Here is a 19,736-nt window from a genome sequence, read left to right on the forward strand (position 1 = left end):
AATGTCTGTGTGAGCGCCACTGGTGGCTTGAGAAGCAAACATACTCCAGTCTGTGTGTAGAAACCTTTCCTGGAGTGTGGAATCTGCCCCGCAGGCCACACCTTGATGGTCTTCACTGATGGCTTCACACGGTTGATGAGGGGTGCATATTTGGGGTGAGGAACAAAGAAAGGTGATCTGACTGTCCCAGGTGGGGAGGGTGTCGCAACGTAAGCTCCAGCCATGTTTGTGTAAACATGGTCTAAGATTTTGTTTCCTCTGGTGTGACAGGAAACATGCTGGTGAAACTTGGGTAGCACTGACTTTAAGTTTGAGTGATTAAAGTCACCTGCAACAATAAAAGCCGCTTCGGGTGATCAGTCTGTTGTTTACTGATGACTGCGTGAAGTTCTTTCATAGCAAGCTTGGCATCAGCATCCGGGGAATATAGGCTGCAGTTATAATGGTGGAAGTGAACTCCGCGGTAGATAAACGGTCTACATTTAACCATGAGAAACTCAAGGTTAGCTGAACAATGACTCTCAACAATAGCAGAGTTTGTGCACCAAGCTTTGTTAATGTAAATGCACAATCCACCACCTCTGGTCTTACCGAGCCATCTAATGTTCTATCCGCCCGAGTGTGTGGCGTCCGCTAGCTCAATAGCGGTGTCCGGTATTCCGCTGTTTAACCAGGTTTCCGTGAAGATTAGGACGTTACAGTTCAAAAGTTTCTTGCTGTGTGTGATGCTGAGTCGAATCTCCTCCATTTTGTTCACTAGCAAACGTACATTGGCAAGGAAAATGCTGGGTAAAGAGAGCCGGTGTGGTGTTAGCCTTAGCTTAGCTCTTAGTCCTCCGCGCTTCCCCCGCCTTTGTTTACGATCTCGACGCCGCCTGCGAGCACTTCCGCCCGGCCGGGTAGGGTGCATAGCCTCGGGTGTCCTAGCGATCTCAGGAAGGAGTCGAAGATTGTCCATAAAAGTGTCGGAAATTTGCAAACCGATATCCAAAAGCTCACAACGGGTGTACGATGTAAAGGCACAACTGTTCTGCACAAACAGGCCCGAGATGAGTAAGAAAAATACCGCAAAATTGCAAAATCTGGAGAGACCCAGAGCCTCGCGATGTACTCGCGCCGCCATCTTGGGTAATATGTGGTAATTTACGTGGATGCTTTAACCCTCCTTGATATCTTTACTTCTACCAGCGGGGAAGCAGATCTCGTGTAAAAGCGTTGTTGATGCGGTCACATTAGCACAACTTCAGCGATGATTTGCGGGCATTGCAGGCGAAGAGTCTATGTCAGTGATATAACGTTATGAGAAGCAGTACTTGAGAAGCTTATATCAATCGCGGCGAATTCGCGTTCAAGTTCACAAACTTGTTGAATCTGGTACGAACCCCTGAAAATTCCTGACTGAAAGCTTTCCCGTAGAGATGGAATTCGCCGTCTGATTTTGCTCCTGAGCAAGCGGAAAAAGCTGCTGATTGATACGGAAGAGAGCTTATATAGGAATGCTGCGATAGGTGTTGTATTCCTATAGGTAGATACGATCAGCTGAGAATCAGCTGATGCAAGCTTGACTCACGTGACCTGCCAGAACTAACGCTAACGCTTCATTTATGACCATGCCTGTAAATAAAAGCTTGCACTTGGATCCTCACGTCTCGTCAGCCCCGTTACAATATGAGGGAGCAGAAAAGTCCTCCACCTCTGATGCAGTTTTCACCTACGATCACAATTAGGGAAAAATACATTGCAAAAAAAATAAATAAATAAATGTTAATACATGTCAAATTTGCATAATGTAAAGAAGTGTTGCACAAAGCTTATATTTAACCAAATATATAAAATAAGGACTTCTGTGAGGACTCTGTGTCACAGTAATGTTTCAAGGAAAATCTGTAAGAGTTGCCAACACTGTGATACGGTAAAGCAATAAATAACAAAATAACAAAGGACTACAAAAGTACACAGGTAACTGGAAAAAAACAAGAACTTAATAGTATAACAAAATAGAAAATATGCGACAGTAAGTAAGGTAAGCTGACAGTCAACTCCACTCTGATGGGCTCCAATTCACCTTAAAGGAGTAGTTCACTTCTGGAACAAAAATGTACAGATAATGTACTCAGCCCCTTATTCATGTCTTTCATTCTTCAGTCATAAAGAAATCATGTTTTTTGAGGAAAACATTTCAGGATTTCTCTCCATAAAATGGACTTCTATGGTGCCCCCGAGTTTGAACTTCGAAAATGCAGTTTAAATGCAGCTTCAATGGGCTCTAAACAATCCCAGCCGAGGAACAAGGGTTTTATCTAGCGAAAAGATTGGTTAAACGCTCCTCTTCACAGTTGCCAACTCTCGCGAGACAAATAAGCAACCGCAGCTTCAAAAACAAGCCCAAAACAAGCCCATTATTATTATTTTTTTTTATGATTTATTATCATCAATATTATTTATTACCAATAAATTAGCATGCAACATATTACACTGAAACCACTCTTTTATCTGAAAAGCAAAAACAGAAGCTATTTTACAAAAATTAGCAAACTGTAACAAAAGTCAAGTCAAGTCAAGTCACCTTTATTTATATAGCGCTTTTAACAATACAGATTGTGTCAAAGCACTTAACAGTATCAAATTAGAGGATAGAGTGTCAGTAATGTATAATGATAAGATTAAACACTCAATTTTCAATTTTCAGTTAAAGGCATTTCATTATTGAATTCAGAGATGTCATTGTCTAGCTCAGTTTAGTTTAAATATTATCTGTGCAATCAAATTGGCGATTTTGATATTCTAGGTATTATCAAACGGCCAGAGTTTTGAGAACGCATTGGACGTGGAGGACTATAATGTGATAAGAGCTCGCTCAAGTACTGAGGAGCTAAACCATTCAGGGCTTTATAAGTAATTAACAAGATTTTTAAATCTATCCGATGTTTGATAGGGAGCCAGTGCAGTGTTGACAGAACCGGGCTAATATGGTCATATTTCCTGGTTCTAGTAAGGACTCTAGCTGCTGCATTTTGGACTAACTGTAGTTTGTTGATCAAGCGTGCAGAACAACCACCCAATAAAGCATTACAATAGTCTAACCTTGAGGTCATAAACGCATTAATTAACATTTCTGCATTTGACGTTGAGAGCATTGGTCGCAATTTAGATATGCTTTTGAGATGAAAAAATGCAGTTTTACAGATGCTAGAAACATGGCTTTCAAATGAAAGATTGCTATCAAACAGCACACCTAGGTTCCTGATTGATGAAGAAGAATTGACAGAGCAGCCGTCAAGTGTTAGATAATGTTCTAAGTTATTAGAACATATAGGACAAATAGAACAAATAGGACGCTTCCTGAGAACCTTCTGCCATAGTCGCCAAAACTCCTGGAACCAGTTCTTAGGCTGGGCCGAGTACACCCAAAACTCGCTGCGCCAACAATCCACGGGACTCACGCCCTTCCAGTGCGTACTCGGTTTCCAGCCTCCCCTGTTTCCCTGGTCAGGTGAACCATCGGACGTCCCCGCCATCAATCACTGGTTCCGGGAGAGCGAGAGAGTCTGGGACGCAGCACACCACCAGCTCCAACAGGCAGTGCGCAGACAGAGAGTGACAGCCGACGCCCGAAGATCGGAAAACCCAAATTACCAACCAGGGGAAAAGGTCTGGCTGTCAACCAGGGACATCAGACTGCACCTGCCTTGTAGGAAACTCAGTCCCAGATTCGTTGGCCCCTTCACCATCTTGGAACGTATCAACCCTGTCACCTACAAACTCCAATTACCACCTCAATACTAAATTCACCCTACGTTCCATGTCTCACTACTTAAACCCTTCTCTCCACCTCTCTCCACAGGGCCTGACTTCGAGGAAGAAACCCCTCTCCCACAAATCCTGGACGAAGGCGCAGTCTATCAGGTCAAGGAAATCCTGGAATCCCGGTGTCGTGGTGGCAGGTTAGAATACCTCGTCGACTGGGAGGGCTACGGCCCTGAGGAACGCTCTTGGGTACCCAGAGACGACATCTTAGACCCAGCGCTACTCGAAGAGTTCCATGCAGCACACCCAGATCGCCCAGCACCCCGAGGCAGTGGCAGACCACCACGACGCTGAGGTCAGCCCTCAGGAGCGGGCCATGGAGAGGGGGGTACTGTCACGGATCAGTCAGGCCCTTCACTCCACCAATCACAGCGTTCCACCTCACCAGAGTTCTGATCACGCACACCTGCACCTGATCACTGCCTCATCAACACCCGCTACAAAAGATCCTCACACACTCACAAATGTGACATAAATATTATAGAAAAATATATAAAATATTATATTAAATTATAATATATATTATATTAAAAAAGAAAATATTATATAATATTATTAAAAAGATTATAAAAAAGATTTTAAAAAATCATTAAGCTGTCATTTATGTGTATTCATGAGGTCAAAAGGTAATCTAATAATGTGGTCTAAATTTAAATGTTAAAAAAAGAAACACATTTTAAGACATCTTGCCATACCAGGCTATTCGAACCAAATGTATTTACTCAGTATTATGACTACTTGTTTTTTATTACAGCCCGTGATAATGAATACATTACAAAAACATAAAAATTAGGCTAAAAGAAAGTCATCCCACTCCTCTACATCTACTTCTATCATCGTTTGGATTACAGCGTCACGCCTCTTCTTTTTGAATGTGATTTTTCTCCAATGAGGGGGAGGAACATTTGGCAAATTGCGCTACGGCACTTATATTACTGCAGTTGCTGGCTATTAACTGTGAGCATACAGAGTGTCAATCAATGCACTGAAGAATACGGCGAACATAAATTAAGAAACAAAGTTGCTTGTCAGATTTCCCAAACAAGCAACCAACGGTCAGATGTCCCTTAGACTTTGTGGGAAACATAGGGGAGAAGCTGGCTGCACGACAGATTTCCCAAACAAGCAGCCATATTTTTTTAAATAAGTCCAAAAAACCGCAACCCGCGACCAGGGATTTTTTCCCGCAACTTTACAAAAAAAGAAGCCCAAAGTCGCGTATAATACGTGGACTTGGCAACTGTGGTTACACCTTGCTTATGAAATACTAGCAGTGTAAATATTTAAATTTTTCAAGTCATTACCCCCTTATTCCCCACTTGTTTCCGTTTACTTACATGTACGTTCAGCTTTAAATTATGCTGACGCGGAAAATCGTGGACTCTACATACTCGTAATTTCAGAATTGGAACCCTTTAGTTATAAAACACTTACAGTATAAATGCTTTATAATTCCGCAGGTTATTACCCCCTTATTCCCCAAACGTTGCATATTGTTCCCTTATACCTAAGAATAGGTACTGTGGAGGTACTCTATAGTTACAAAGAGGTATGCTGTAAATTCTGTAATCTAAAGCGTTACCATGTATAGTAGCAGCCAAAAAAAAAAAGATTTATTCATTTATTGATATTTATTTGTTTACAATAATATTTTTTTTTCTACAACTGTAGTACCTCATTTTTGTTGTTTCCTAATGAGGATTTACACTATATTTTACACATTGCACATTATAGCACAGAAGCCTGCTAGACTGTTATGTGATAAGCTGTCATCAGATTACTGACTTGATTTTTCCCCCAACAATTATATGTTTTTCTTTATTATTTATTTTTATTATTTAATTAATTAATTTAATTTATTACCTGTCTCTCTCCTTCCATTTATAGCGAAAACACTTGAACAAGTTGTTTTAAATCATTATTTCTTTCACATAATAACTAACTGGACATCAACAGTCAGGTTTAAGAAGTGGCCATTCAACTGGGACTGCAGTAATGTCAGTCACTGAAGCGTTGCGGTTTGCGAAAGCTGATTCCAAATCATCAGTTCTCATTCTGCTGGATCTATCTGTCACTTTTGACACTACGAATCATCAGATCCTACTGTCCACCCTCTCATCACTGGGCATCACAGGGATTCCACTTTGCTGGTTTGAATCCTATCTCACAGGTAAGCGTAAAAGTATGGTGGCCTGGGGGGGAGGTATCCAAAGCATATCAACTGGTCACTGGGGTTCCTCAGGGATCAGTTCTTGGACCCCTCTTCCTCTGCTTATACGCTACATTACTGGGACCTATCATAGAGGCACATGATTTCTCCTACCAATTCTATGCTAATGACACACAGCTCTATCTATCATTTTAACCAAATGATCCAATGGTAGCTGCACGGATCTCAGACTGCCTGGCAGACGTTTCGGCATGGATGAAAGAACATCACATACAGCTTAACCTGGCAAAGACTGAGCTTCTCGTCTTCCCTGCCACTCCGACTCTACAGCATTATTTCAACATCCAGCTAGGTTCATCAACAATTTGGTGTAATCTTTGATGACCAGCTGACTTTCAAAGACCACATTGCAAAAACCGCTCAATCATGCAGGTTTGCATTGCACAACATCACAAGATCAGGTCCTTCCTAACAGAGCATGCTGCACAACTTCTTGTCCAGGCCCTTGTCATTTCCAGGCTAGACTACTGCAATGATCTTCTAGCTGGACGTCCATCATGCACAGTCAAACCTCTAAAAGATGATTCAAAATGCAGCAGCACGCCTGGTCTTCAGTGAGCCTCTCAATTTCAATTTTCAATTTAAGTGTGCTTTATTGGCATGACAAAAACTATACATTTGTATTGCCAAAGCAATTGCAGCTGGGCTGCTTAGAAATAGTGCACACATGTATTAACAGAAAGAAAAAGAATAATGATAATAATAGTAATAATAATATATATAAAGTATTAAATATGTAGTGCAAAATGGATTACTAATGTATATAAACTAAAAATAAAAAATAAAATAAGATAAGGGGTTAGACAGATTTACAGAAGCAAAATGTACATCTAAGTAATATAATAGAGTAATATGGCATAACATAATCTACATGTGCTGGAAACATCAGATCAGGGCAGACTGAGTGTTTTCTGTTCTATCGTGACAGGCAGACACATATTGAGCAGCAAACACACAGCAGTTCTTGTGTTCTCCTAACAGATACGGCAGTTTCTCTTGGTTTGAAAGAGTTTTAATTGTCTGATGGATCTGCTGTATTTTATCATAGAACACTGTCCGTATGTCCGTGTATTTGGAGCATTCTTTTAGGAAATGTAGTTCTGTTTCCATCTGATTCAGATAACAGTGTGAACATAATCTCTGCTCAGGTGGCAGCCATGTTTTTCTGTGTCTGCCCGTCTCTATCATCAGCTTGTGTCCGCTGAGTCTGTATCTGGTCAACGTGCTTCTCAGTTTCTTATCTGACATTGTGTACAGATACTCTGCCATACTGTACTGTATCTTTAGGGCCAAATAGCATTGCATTTTACTCTGTTGTTGTGTTTGGGTTTGCCAATGAGTGATGTAATTCTGTTTGATTTGTGCAGCAATCTGATTGATCCTGATGTTGTTAGTGTTTTTGTGATTCAGAGCATCAATGTGATGAGTGTCAGTAGATGTTAGTGAAGCATCAGGACTGAAGCTCTGGATCAGCTGAGGGAGGGGGTTGCTTTCTTTGCTCATCTCTTGGTATTGCAGGGCTTTATAATGATATGATTGGGGGTCACTGAGTTTCAGATGTTTCCAGAATTTAATTGCCCTTTTTTGTATCTTTATGATTAGAGGATATTTGCGTTATTCTGCCCTGTATGCGTTATTTGTTATGTGCCGGTGCACGTGTAATATATTTTTACTGCAGTTCTGCATGCAGGGTCTCAATTGGCTGTTTTTCCCATTTAGTGAAATCTTGATTTGGATTTGTCAGTGGACCCCACACCTCACTGCCATAGAGGGCAGTGGGCTCAATTACTAATTCTAATATTTTCAGCCAAATTCTAATAGGGATTTCTATAGGACATTTCCATTTTATGGCGTAGAAGGCCCTTCATGTTTTATCTCTCAGTTCTTTCACAGCATGATTGAAGTTTCCTGTGGATGTGCTTTTCAAACCCAGGTAGTTGTACTGTGATGTGTGTGTTATCTGGTTAGTGCCTAATGTAAATGTGTGTTGTGTTCCCTGGGATCTGGATCTTTTCTGAAATTTTATAATTTTGGTTTTATTCAGGTTGACTGTCAGGACCCAGGTCTGACAGTATTGCTCTAGTAGGTCCAGGTTCTGCTGTAAACCATGTTTAGTGGCAGACAGCAGAACCAGATCATCTGCATACAGCAGGCATTTTATCTGTGGGTTGTGTAGGGTGAGGCCAGGGGCTGCAGATCGCTCCAGACTACTTGCCAGTCCATTGATGTAAATGGTAAAGGTCCCCTGAAGTTCCTTGAAAAACACAGCGTTATTCTATGTGGTGACGTAATTTCAACTGAAAAAGGAAGACAGGGCGGGACATATCAAGCAGCCCTTTTTAAAATAGCCAATAGTGTTTTCTTTATATCTGCTCAGACCAGAGCCGTTGAGCTTGGAAAAACCACATCTGACAGCCACAATAGATTACACCCTAGATTCAATATGAAACTCTTAGTAAAACAAAATAGTGATCATAATCGTGCTGAGGCTGTGTAGTTTTAAAAGTGTTTAATATATGCCGACTCGGGCATATGATTCGCTCCGTGCGATCGCATCTCTGGACCGGAGCCAAAGTCCAGAGTAGACTGTGCGTGCTGCCACGGTTTGCGTGACACAACGCAAAACCAGACCTCATTTGCCCCAATCAAAAGCATATTTACTAGTGTGTGAATATGGTCAGTCATTCGATGTTTAGGGAGGAAGCCAATTTGAGATTTGCTGATGACATTGTGCTGCTTTAAGAAAGATAAAATCCGAGAGTTGATTATAGAGCAAAATACTTTTGCCAAATTACTGGTTACACATATCCCTCTGTAGTTATTAGGATCTGTTTTGTCTCCACTTTTAAAGATAGGAGAAATGAGTCCTGTGTTCCAGACCTCAGGAAAAACGTCTGAACTCAAAGCCAAATAAAAAAGTTTGAGTAGTGCACTCTGATGTTCAGGAGAGCTGTTTTTAAGCATCTCATTTTTTATGTTGTCAGGGCCACAGGATTTCTTACATTTGAGGGATTTCAGTTTTCCACTAAGTTCTTGTTGGGTTATTGGATAATCTAGTGGATTTTGGTTGTTTTTGATACATGGTTCAAGAGCATTCAATTTTTCCAAGGACTTTTAACTGGTTGGGATTATTCAGAGGGTCAGTTTGATGTGTATAGAGCTTCTCAAAATCTTTCCAAATTTGACCATCTTGTATGGCCAGTTCTTGTGGCTTTGTATTGTTTAGACTGTTCCAAGTGCCCCAGAACTGACCCTGATCAATTGTGTTTTCGATCTTCTGAAGTGTGTTGTTATAATAAACCAATTTCTTCTGTCTCAGTGTGTTTTTGTATTGTTTCAGAAGTTCTGAGTGCTTTAAGCGTAATTCTGAGTTAACTGGATCTTTGTGTTTTTGATTTGAAATTAATCGTAGCTCTTGCCTTATTGTTTTACAGTCATGGTCAAAACACTTTTCAGAAGGTTTTTGTTTAGCTCTATTTTTGTTTTTATATGTGGTAGTTTTATTTAAATTAGCCTTTTTTGCTTTGGTTTAAAAAATGTCATTAATATGTTTAATTGCTAACAGTGTTATAGAATTGACTATTTCATTAGACTTCAATACTTTAATATATGTTTCAGCAGCATTACGAGTCCATCTATATGGTGTTTTGAGCTTATGTAGATGAATTGGCTTTTTATGAATTTCTTTTGATTTGATGTTTTCACCTTTAATGCAAAGATTGATCTGGCTGTGATCAGACAGGGGTGACTGAGCTTTGATGGTAAGTGCACTGAAATGGGAGGGGCTTATATTTGATATGGCATAATCTACAGCACTTTTGCCGAGATTTGAGCTATAGGTGAATTGTCCACAGGAATCTCCTTTGATTCTACCATTGAGGATATAAAGACCTAAAGTTTGACAAATGTGGGCTACCTCTTTCCCATGCCTATTGACTCCAGTATCCTGGTTATTTCTTCTAGGTAGCGTACTGAAGAGATCTTGGGGTAAATGTTCATTCCAATTGAGTCCATCAGAAGAACTACTGAGGCCTGAGTGGCTGGTGTTCTGTGGGACGGCGACGGTGTGCGAGTGCGCTCCTTCACATGGCTGTTCTCTGTGTCTGGAGGTGTGGAGCTGTGTGACTTCACTTCATGATGGAGTTGTAAACTACTCTCAGTGCAGCTGTTGTTGGGTGATTCACTTTCCCTGTTTTTCAGCTGTAAAGAAATTTCAGTCTGTTCTTTCAGCTTTTCTTTTAACTCGTGGATGTTTTCGTGGAACTTTCTTTCTCTCTGTATTGAGTCCTATTTCATTTTTGACATTTCAGCCTTAAGTTTCATGTTGACGTTGTGCAAATCCTTAATTTCAGCCTTAAGATTATTGATGGTAAATTCATCTGGGCAGCTCAGAATTAGCTGCTTCAATTCTGACACCTCCATCTCTAGAAGAGCCATTTTCTCAGGAAGACACCGGAGATAACTGGACGCATGTGTGGGCTGCTCAGTCATCAGTTCATCAGATGGGACCGGAGATGTGTTGACTGGAGAGCAGGGCAGTAGTTCATTCTCATCTTCAGATTCCTCTTTAACACTGCAAGGTGTTTCCTCCTCAACTGTCTGCTTTAAAAGGGGAAATTATTTTTCAAAGGCTTGGAGACTAGCTTCATTCCCTTGAATTAAGACCGTTCCACTGTTGTACAGATTGATGGTTTGGAAATGGGAAGAGTGGTCATCTGATTCAAAAATGCAGATCTGACTTCCTTTACAGATTCCCTTCTTCTTAGTGTAGGGGAAATGTTCACTTATAACTATTTTCCATATGAGGTTCCTCTTTGTATAGAAGATCAAGTTTGTCCTCTTTTCTTGAGATGTCATATTAACAAAGAGATTCAGGATGTTCATGTAACAGTGTCTGTTTAAATGACTTTCTTTTGTCTCCTTTAATGAGTGCAGGATAAACGATCTCCATGGCAACCGCTGAATGCGTCCGTTATTGTCAGTTGAGATTTATATGATGCTGGTAATTGTTAATAATAAAAATAATATATTTATATTATATATAAATCTTCTTAGTGCCGTACTGTAATGTCCTGTGTTGATGTAGGCTATATTTGTCTCTTCTTGAGTTCGCACTGCTGTACCGTACTGATGATTGTTCACTCCGATCGCTCTATCAGCTGCCGATGCTGCTGTAAATCGCAGTTGCGGCTGCTCCAAACACTTTGTTTCTGTACTCTTATATTTCCATAAGTGTTAAACACAGGTTTTTATGAGCTTTTACCTCAATTAACAGCAGTACTTTGTGTGATTTAATAGGAGCTCATATCTAGTGCGTCTGTTCAGAATGTCAGTCTCTCTCTCTCTGTCTCTGTCTGTCTCTCTGTCTCGACCTTTTAACCAGTTCAGGTGGAATGAGAGACAGCTGGTGATTGAAACTAGATAACTGGTGACAATGAGTGACACCACGGAGGTGCCGGCCATTCGGGAGGCCATGGAGAATGGGCCTTCGTGGCCTTGTCCAGGTTACCCGGCTCGGCCACAGGGAAATTTTCTTGGGGGGAATTAGGGGCCTACAGGCCAGGATGGGTTCTGGAGGAGCGGGCACTGGAGGGCGCTCTGGAGGAGCGGGGCTGGCTGACGAAGGAGCTTTGAGCGGACATTTCTGGGACTCAGGATATGTATAAAAGCTGGTTGGGACCAGTGGAGACTCCGGAGACGAAGGGGAGCTGGATGGGACCAGCGGAGATGAAGGAGAACTGGGCCCCTGGTTGAGCTCTGTGATGTGAGTGGGCTCCCAGGTTGAGCTCTGGAGAGCATTCTGGAACGGACTCTGGAGAGCATTTGGTAGCGGGAGTCTTCTTTGGACTGTACTCGGGAGTGGAAATCAATTCTGGACTGAGTTCGCAGACAGGAGCCATATCTGGGCTCCAAGACATCCCATCATATTCCACCAGTACTCCCAGGGGCACATGTGCCGCAGCCATTTTGAATGAAGGCTCAGGTGCGGCAGCCATGACGGGATGGAATTCTGACATGGAGGTAACAACTGGACGAGATTTTGGATAAGGGAGATTTTCTTCAGGAACTTCCCAAGAGAAATAACCGCAGGATCTGCCACTTTTGCTCCCAAGTCGGCGCTGTTAGAAACCATCTTCCTGGCTCGAGGGAAAACACGTGACTTTAGTTTGAAGATTTCACACACTGGAATGGACTATGGGACTGGAGTTGGCTCGATAGAATAAACCACCGGTACCAGACGGCTGGAGTGTGTTGGGATGGCAGCAACTGAGTTACGCTGGAGTTTTCATCGACCTCACCAACGGTGAATGATGAACCATCTAACAATAGCACATGATCGATATACTGTGCCAAGTAACTGGGGGTTGTAGCTGCTGGTTCTTTGAGGCAGAGCTGGTTATCCAAACCACTCCAGAAGACTTTAATGTCCCATCATTCCAAGGTACCAAGTGGGCGAGCTGGAGGAACTCCTCAACATAGAACTCGATCGGGCGGCCATCTTGGGTTATGGAGAGAATTACCTTGCATCCCAATGTGCATACTATCCACCCGATCTGCCCTAAATAGTATTGAAAATTACTACTATCACATAGAATTTTGGATGGATAGTATGCACATTGGGACACAGGCTTAGTGTGGCTGGATCAGCAATGGAGCTCATATTGCTGTTGTGGTCTAGTCTTCTGTCAGGGGTACACAGACCAGAGAGAAGGTAAGTAAAGTTCAAGCAGGCTTTATTTAACACAACATCATGGAATAGGCGATGGGCGATCAGGTAAAAATAGAAGATGCAGCAGGAGGATGATCAGACAGGTGAGAAAGCCACACACACACACGTTTACAGGCCTTGATGAAGAAGTAAACACTTTCCTTTCTTTTCTTGTAGGATGAATACACAACACTTGGAGATGGAGACTGGAGATAAGTTAAGTTAAGTCATGACGTATTGCCAAGTATGGTGACCCATAGTCAAAATTTAACCCATCCGCGTGCGTACACACACAGCAGTGGGCAGCCTTACTCTAGCACCCGGGGAGCAATTAGGGGTTCGGTGCCTTGCTCAAGGGCACCTTAGTCATGGTATCGAAGGTGGAGAGAGTGCTGTTCATTCACAATCAATTCCTTAAATTCCTGAAGGTGCAGGAATCGAACCAGCAACCTTCAGGTTACAAGCCAGACTCCCTAACCATTAGGCCACAACTACCCCATAAAGAAGTGGACGCTGGAGATAGGAGATTTGGGTGTGAAAACAAACAACAGGTAAGTAAACTTCAGGAGAGTAACAATCCAAGGAGAATATCTGGAAGGTCTTAGATGAGACTAGTGAGTCCTTTTAACCAGTGCAGGTGGAATGAGAGACAGCTGGTGATTGTGACTGGATAATTCGTGACAATGAGCAGGCGAGCAGCAACAGGGATGATGGGAAATGTAGTTCAGATTAGGTGATATAACTGGTGACCGTGACACAGTGGATGCAAACAATGTATTTATTTTCTTTCATTCTGTGTAATACTGTATTCACAATCACAAATGCTTACAGTTAAAAAAAAAAAAAAGGTTTTCAATCTTGTTTTGTGTTTACTGTGAATTTTTCAACATCTCTCTGCCAGTTACTTTCAGTTTTGTACATAAATGTACATAGGAGCTCATGAAAGAAGAGATACTATTTGTATATGATATATCCAAAAATATTATATTATGGCAAAGGTGTTTGCAACGTAAGAAAAATGTCTGCTTTTGAGATGTGATATATTTTGAATTGCTTCAATTTGCAAGAGATGTGAGGCATTTTGCATTTTGTGTGTGCAATCCTTGGATTTGTATGTAAAGTTTTGAAAAAGAGAGGCAAAGTTTTGAAAATGTATGTGAGCACAATGTGTAAGTGATTGTTATATAACGTCTTACACTGTACAGGTCAAGAACTCAAAAGAATTTCCACTGTGGTGTAGGGAATACTAAACCCCCCCAAAAAATCTCTCTCAAAAAAACATGCTTGAGTAGGCCTATTACCATAACCTGCTATTATTCACTTCTACCACATCCTCCCACTCATCTCTCACTCTCTCTCTCATTCTCACTCTTTCAACACACTAGATAGCACACAGAAACAGTGCATAGACAAGGAAAGTTTAATCCACTTTACAGTTACAAATGTTTTAAAAATACAAATCATTGGCATCAATAATCAAGCAGTACTCCATTATGAAAAAATACAGTAAATACCTATGATGCACTGCATCCATACAAGTAATGGATCAAAACAGCGTACACGTCTTACAAAAAGGCTAAACAGTATGTATATGCATATGGTTATACATATTTTACAACATACTGTCATTAGTATTTTGTTTAAATCAAATCAAAGAGAACCCTGTAATACAATGTAAACACGTTTATTATAAAGTGAAATTTGAAGCAAAACTCTTTTTGATTTTAAATTTGTATGTTAGATGTGTTTAGAAACATTGAGAAAGAAATGAATAAATCTAACTTCAATCTTAAAAGACTAACAGACTACAACTGGCAAGACATTCGTTTTAAGCAGTCAAGCCCTTGAAATTAATTTTGCATATTCACTATTACTAAGGCCAATGATCCTAATATTTGGGTTTGCAAATGTATTTTAGGACTTGGAAAAATGGGGCATTTTTTTAATATTTAAATCCAATATTGTTGCAATCCTGAGTTGTTTCAAGTTGGTACATTTTCACGCTGTGTTCTTTTCCAAGATACTGCCAAAAACATGCTCTGTGCAAAATAAATAAACAAATGCAAACCAAGACTTCTGCAGAAAGCATTCAGAAGCCAGAGAGGTAGCTATCAACTCTTTGTTTGTGTGTCATAAAGAGTAGGGATAATCCAAATGTTCGGAATGGCAAACTATCATACTGTTCTTAATATTTGCACAGTATGTATACTAAATGCAATGTAATATGTATAGAATACTCGGGTTAAGGCCTGCCAAAATTGTGCGGTATACAGCAGAGCACACTGCCTACTATGTCCCATGATGCAATTTGCTTGGCAGCCATACAGTATTTCGTGACACTTTTTAAAATTATATTTAATTTTGCCTAATTTTTAAATATGATTCATGAAAACTAATTTTTACAGAAAATGAATTAGAAATGCAAAGTAATTTTTTTTTATGACAGGCAGTATAATGTACATAATGTGCAGTATGAAGTACACATCACACTTGTATTCCACTCCGAACATAGTTGGTTTATGATGATCATGTCCCTGTCTGTATAGTTGGTTCAATGTTGCCATTCAGCCAAGAAAAACAAAACAACAACCAATTATACATACAGCAACTAGAATTTTAGAGGTTTCCGTTGATGCTAAATTTAACTAGTAAATGTTTATTTTTTTGCACTTTACATTTAACAATAGCATATATTTGTGAGTAAATGTATTTATGTGTATTTACAATAAGCTATTTTATGTATGTACATAAATCACCACACCATGCTTAAATACACACAGCAACATATGCATCAATACTTAAACATTCAACCTTATAAAACAGCATAAGATTAAGTCTGTAATAATGAGTAATGTGTTGTACTACGATTTACCTTGCTAACTGTCTTGACGCTCAACAGGACAATATTTTCTGAGCTTTTGAGAAACGGGACTATATGGATAGCAAATCCTCGTTTTCACTGTTGCAACCATGATCAGTAGGCAACATCACTTTTAAACACATTCAAGTACACAATGCCACCTGTGCATCACTGTGCAATCATACATATATTTTTGGAAACACCAGAGCATGTAAAGGGCTACCACAGAAACAACACCTGGCCAGTTCAGTTGAATTTATTCTTTGACCCACCATCTCATATTGGCATCTTGATCAATACAGGAAGTCTGCACAAGCAACACTGCAGGCAAAATCACATGACACATTGCCTTTTACTATAAATGTTTTATACTTTTTAAACTTTAATTGCATCTGTCTTCACCACACATGTAAAATAAATTCAGAAAGCAGATACAGATATAGAACAAAATCAAACATAAACCACAATTTGTTTAAATCAAATAATTGTTCATTGAAATTCATAAGTTTTAGTTTCTTTTTTTAAAGATATAACTTAATTTATGTAAATGTTTTTTTTTTCTTATGTATTGGTAAACAGATCTCTTAAAGCAGACCTTTGAGAGCCAGTCAGCACCAGAATAAAGAGTTAACTAATGGTTCTACATATGTTGTGATGAGAACCTTTTAAAGATTAGATTCTAAACATTATGGACAAATGACAAAGGGACTATGAAACAGCTGTCACAAATTAAGTAGGTCTGAGACTTAAATTATATTTGCATGTACTTTTACAATATCAATTAATCCAAAGCTTTTGGTATTGTTTGAGAATTTAGCACTATACATATGAAGTTTCAAATCAAATCAAATCAAAAACAAAAACACAGATTTCTTGCAATGGATTATGGAAAACCACAATCTTCCAACCAACTTGTGGAAAACTTTTTCTGCAAGCATCTGGAGATTTCTATTATGTGACTTTTTTTTCGGAACAGTTTTTCCATCTAATGTTTTTTTCTTTAACTTCTGGACAGCAGTGAATGGAAACAAACAAAACAATCAAATTGGAGTCAAGTCACACATTCATGTAGTTTAATGGAGGTTACTTTCGTACAGGTTCCAACATTGAAAAGAATCCAAATTGTCAAATATATTTATATAATATGGACCACAGCCTCGTAGTGACGTTTATTCAGTATCCTATAGTTTTTTTCTTGCAAAATGACCATTCAGTATATCAAAATGCTCTGATTTCAATTCCTCCCCTGAGTATTTTTAATGTTGTAATAGAAAGGGGTTTACAAAAAAACAATAGCGTTGCAATATTTACAGGATGGCAGCATTAAACATTAGACATTTACAAAGCATCCACCGACAGTGCATAGCTTAGAATAGCCATATATGCCATGTAGGTGAATTAGATGGTAAACAGCAATGTTTTAACATGTACAGCTTCCAACATTCCCAACTGAAAAGATCAAAACATATTTAAACAAATTTAAAAAAATTAAAAAAAAAGAGTAAAACATTGATACTGAATCCATGAAGGCACCACAGAAAACATTTGAAGCGAGAAAGACGCTCTTAAACATACTGACTGAATGATCTGTTGTGAAGACTTAGTGTAAAAAAAGACGTTAAATGTTAAAAAACAAACTAAAATGTAATTTACACGAAATCAGCGCTTCTTTTGGATGTACAAAGCATCTGAGATGTGGCAACACAACTAATATGTAGAATCTCATGTATGTGAAATCTGTTCGTACCTTAGTTGAAAAGAAAAAAAATTACTGATCAAGATGTGCATTTAAAATGGGCAATCAGCATAACCTAACGCCAAAATTCATAATCTCATAAAATGTCACCAAATCTAAAATGTATGTGCATTAAATCAGGTCACATACCAACAGCCACTGTCGCATTTTGAATTAAAAGAGAAACAGGCCTGTGGACTTTTAGTTCAGGAAAAGAAAAATGAAAATAGACGGTGTTGTTTTAAAAATGAGTTAAAACACTGTCCAATCTCTATCCAGCTCCCACAAAAGCATATATATTACCCATGAAGTGCCTGTGGCAATCTTCTTGTCTCTTTTCGAACTCTCATTAAACAGAATCACTCCATTGGAATAGTAGTGACCCCATTCCCACCTGGGTTCTTTACATTGCAGCGCCTCCAAGTGGCAGGATGCTGGAGCTACTCAGTATTCCTGGCCAGACTGGGGGTGTGGCAGAACTCCAGTGGAAAAACAGGACAGTCAGTCATTGGTTACTGCAGGATGATTGACACTCAGACCCGACTAGTAGGATGGACATGGTAGGTGCAGTTCTGGATGTCATTTCCATCACCGACATCCTCAGAACAGCCACTATTTTCCCTCCGCAGGGCTAAGAAAGAGAGCGAGCGAGAGAGAGAGAGAGAGATTAGTCCTCCTTGAGCAGCTATTGAGAAATAGTCCTCCTTAAGTAACTAACAGCATTTCAAGAACATGTCATATTTCACTCCACTGTCAAAATAAAAATGAGAAATTATGCTATGCATAAAGAAAATGAAGTGTCAGCATTCCTGTTACCCTACAGAGAATATGCAGTTTGGAGAATGAATGGATGAATGGAAAAATAAAGTTAAGTGATTTTAGAACCAATAAGATTTTTGTGACACACACACACACACAAATTATCAAAAATTATTCTTAATATTATTTAAATTTTAAAATATTTACACATTATTGTAGTATGTTGTGCTGTATTTAACTTATGCTGATTTACATGAAAAAAAAAAACTGTATTCAGTAATATATTACTCTAAAAATGAGATTTTCCACATTATAGTAATTTGAGTAATTCGATTTTTTTTTTAACAATACCGTAATTAAACTGTTGGGAAAATATTTTTAAATAAACACAATGTTTAAAAAATGCCAAAAGAAAATCCCCCCACCCCCTTTATGCAAAATGAAATGTCATGCTTTAATATGACTGTCTGGATGAATGGGCATGCAAAAACAGTAGGAAATATAAATGGGACACATTTAGATACTGACAGCTCTCTTCTTCATCCCCCTCGGGCAGCAGCAGGTGCCCGTGGCAGGGGCTGGGCAAGGTGGACTGCGTTTGGCCCTCCTGACTGGTTCCCAACTGCAGCCTGCGCATGTGACGAACTACTGCTGTGGCATTAAATGCTTGCTGTGTACGATAGTAAGAGATAGATGGCCACTAAAAATCAGAAACCATGCTTTTCACCTGCAATACTTCATTCACTTTCTCAGATGAGGTTCTTTCACTCTCATATTGCAAGCATTTACCTTCCACTTGCTTTTGGCAAAGTTCTTCTTAATTTGGGCACTGACAGATTCATGGATATTCTTATCCAACGCTGTGTCTCCAGCGATCCTGAAGTACAAAATAGACATTTAAGTTTCCTCCAATGTCAACCGTATCTGGTTGTATAAAAGCAAAATTTTAAAGCCACAATGAAATGCAAATGCAAAGCTCCGTCATCATCTATTTCCACATGTTCTCCCAAAGCAGTATGACTTTCTCCCTACATTTTAAGTCAAATGAACTGTTATGATTATTATGTATCAAGAACTGACCAAAATTGAATTCAGTGCACAGCTCTCAAATGACACTTCTGCACACTCAAACTTCATATGACATGATTGGTTGCAACACATGTGAAAACCAATGGCATTTGACTTCACTGATGACAGGTCTAGCACAACTTAATTTAATGCGTATTTGAATATATGTGAAAGTGAATGAGATTTGAGCGCCTTGGCAGTTTATCAGTGTATATAATATTTTTTTTTTTCTCATACAGAGTACAAATCACGTGTTACTACTTTATGATGTTTTTTTTTCTTTGGGTAATTTTTCGAGTTCTACAACATCCATCCCTTTATTTACTTTCACTGTATGTAAAGAGCAATCTCTTTTTTCGTTCCATAAAAGAAAGTTATATGGGTTTGAAATGACACAACATAGATATAAATAAATGATGTTGCTGGAAAGAATTTCGCAAGCTCTAGATTATCTGGAATTGGGAAAGGGACTCATTGTGTTGTTGGACCCGTTGACAGATTTTTGAAAGGTTGAAATGTGATGGTTCATGACAATGTATGACTGCCTTTTTAAGCAGTAAAGCCACAA

General features: G+C 39.4%; 1 protein-coding gene across 2 annotated transcripts in view; it reads right to left on the reverse strand.

Annotated features, from left to right (window-relative positions):
* Window positions 1–16,665: 16,665 nt before the first annotated feature.
* camk1b (calcium/calmodulin-dependent protein kinase Ib) overlaps window positions 16,666–19,736 on the reverse strand; it is a 47,644-nt gene continuing 44,573 nt past the window's right edge. For both annotated transcript variants that reach the window (XM_058791284.1, XM_058791283.1), the window contains 3 exons: window positions 18,890–18,977; window positions 18,629–18,770; window positions 16,666–17,972 (listed from right to left, as the gene is read on the reverse strand). In XM_058791284.1, coding sequence (XP_058647267.1) covers window positions 17,875–17,972; window positions 18,629–18,770; window positions 18,890–18,977 — 328 coding nt within the window. In that variant the 3' untranslated portion in view covers window positions 16,666–17,874. The remainder of the gene's footprint in view (window positions 17,973–18,628; window positions 18,771–18,889; window positions 18,978–19,736) is intronic.

This window comes from Onychostoma macrolepis, chromosome 11, assembly GCF_012432095.1.
Source record: "Onychostoma macrolepis isolate SWU-2019 chromosome 11, ASM1243209v1, whole genome shotgun sequence".
NCBI classification, from domain to species: domain Eukaryota; kingdom Metazoa; phylum Chordata; class Actinopteri; order Cypriniformes; family Cyprinidae; genus Onychostoma; species Onychostoma macrolepis.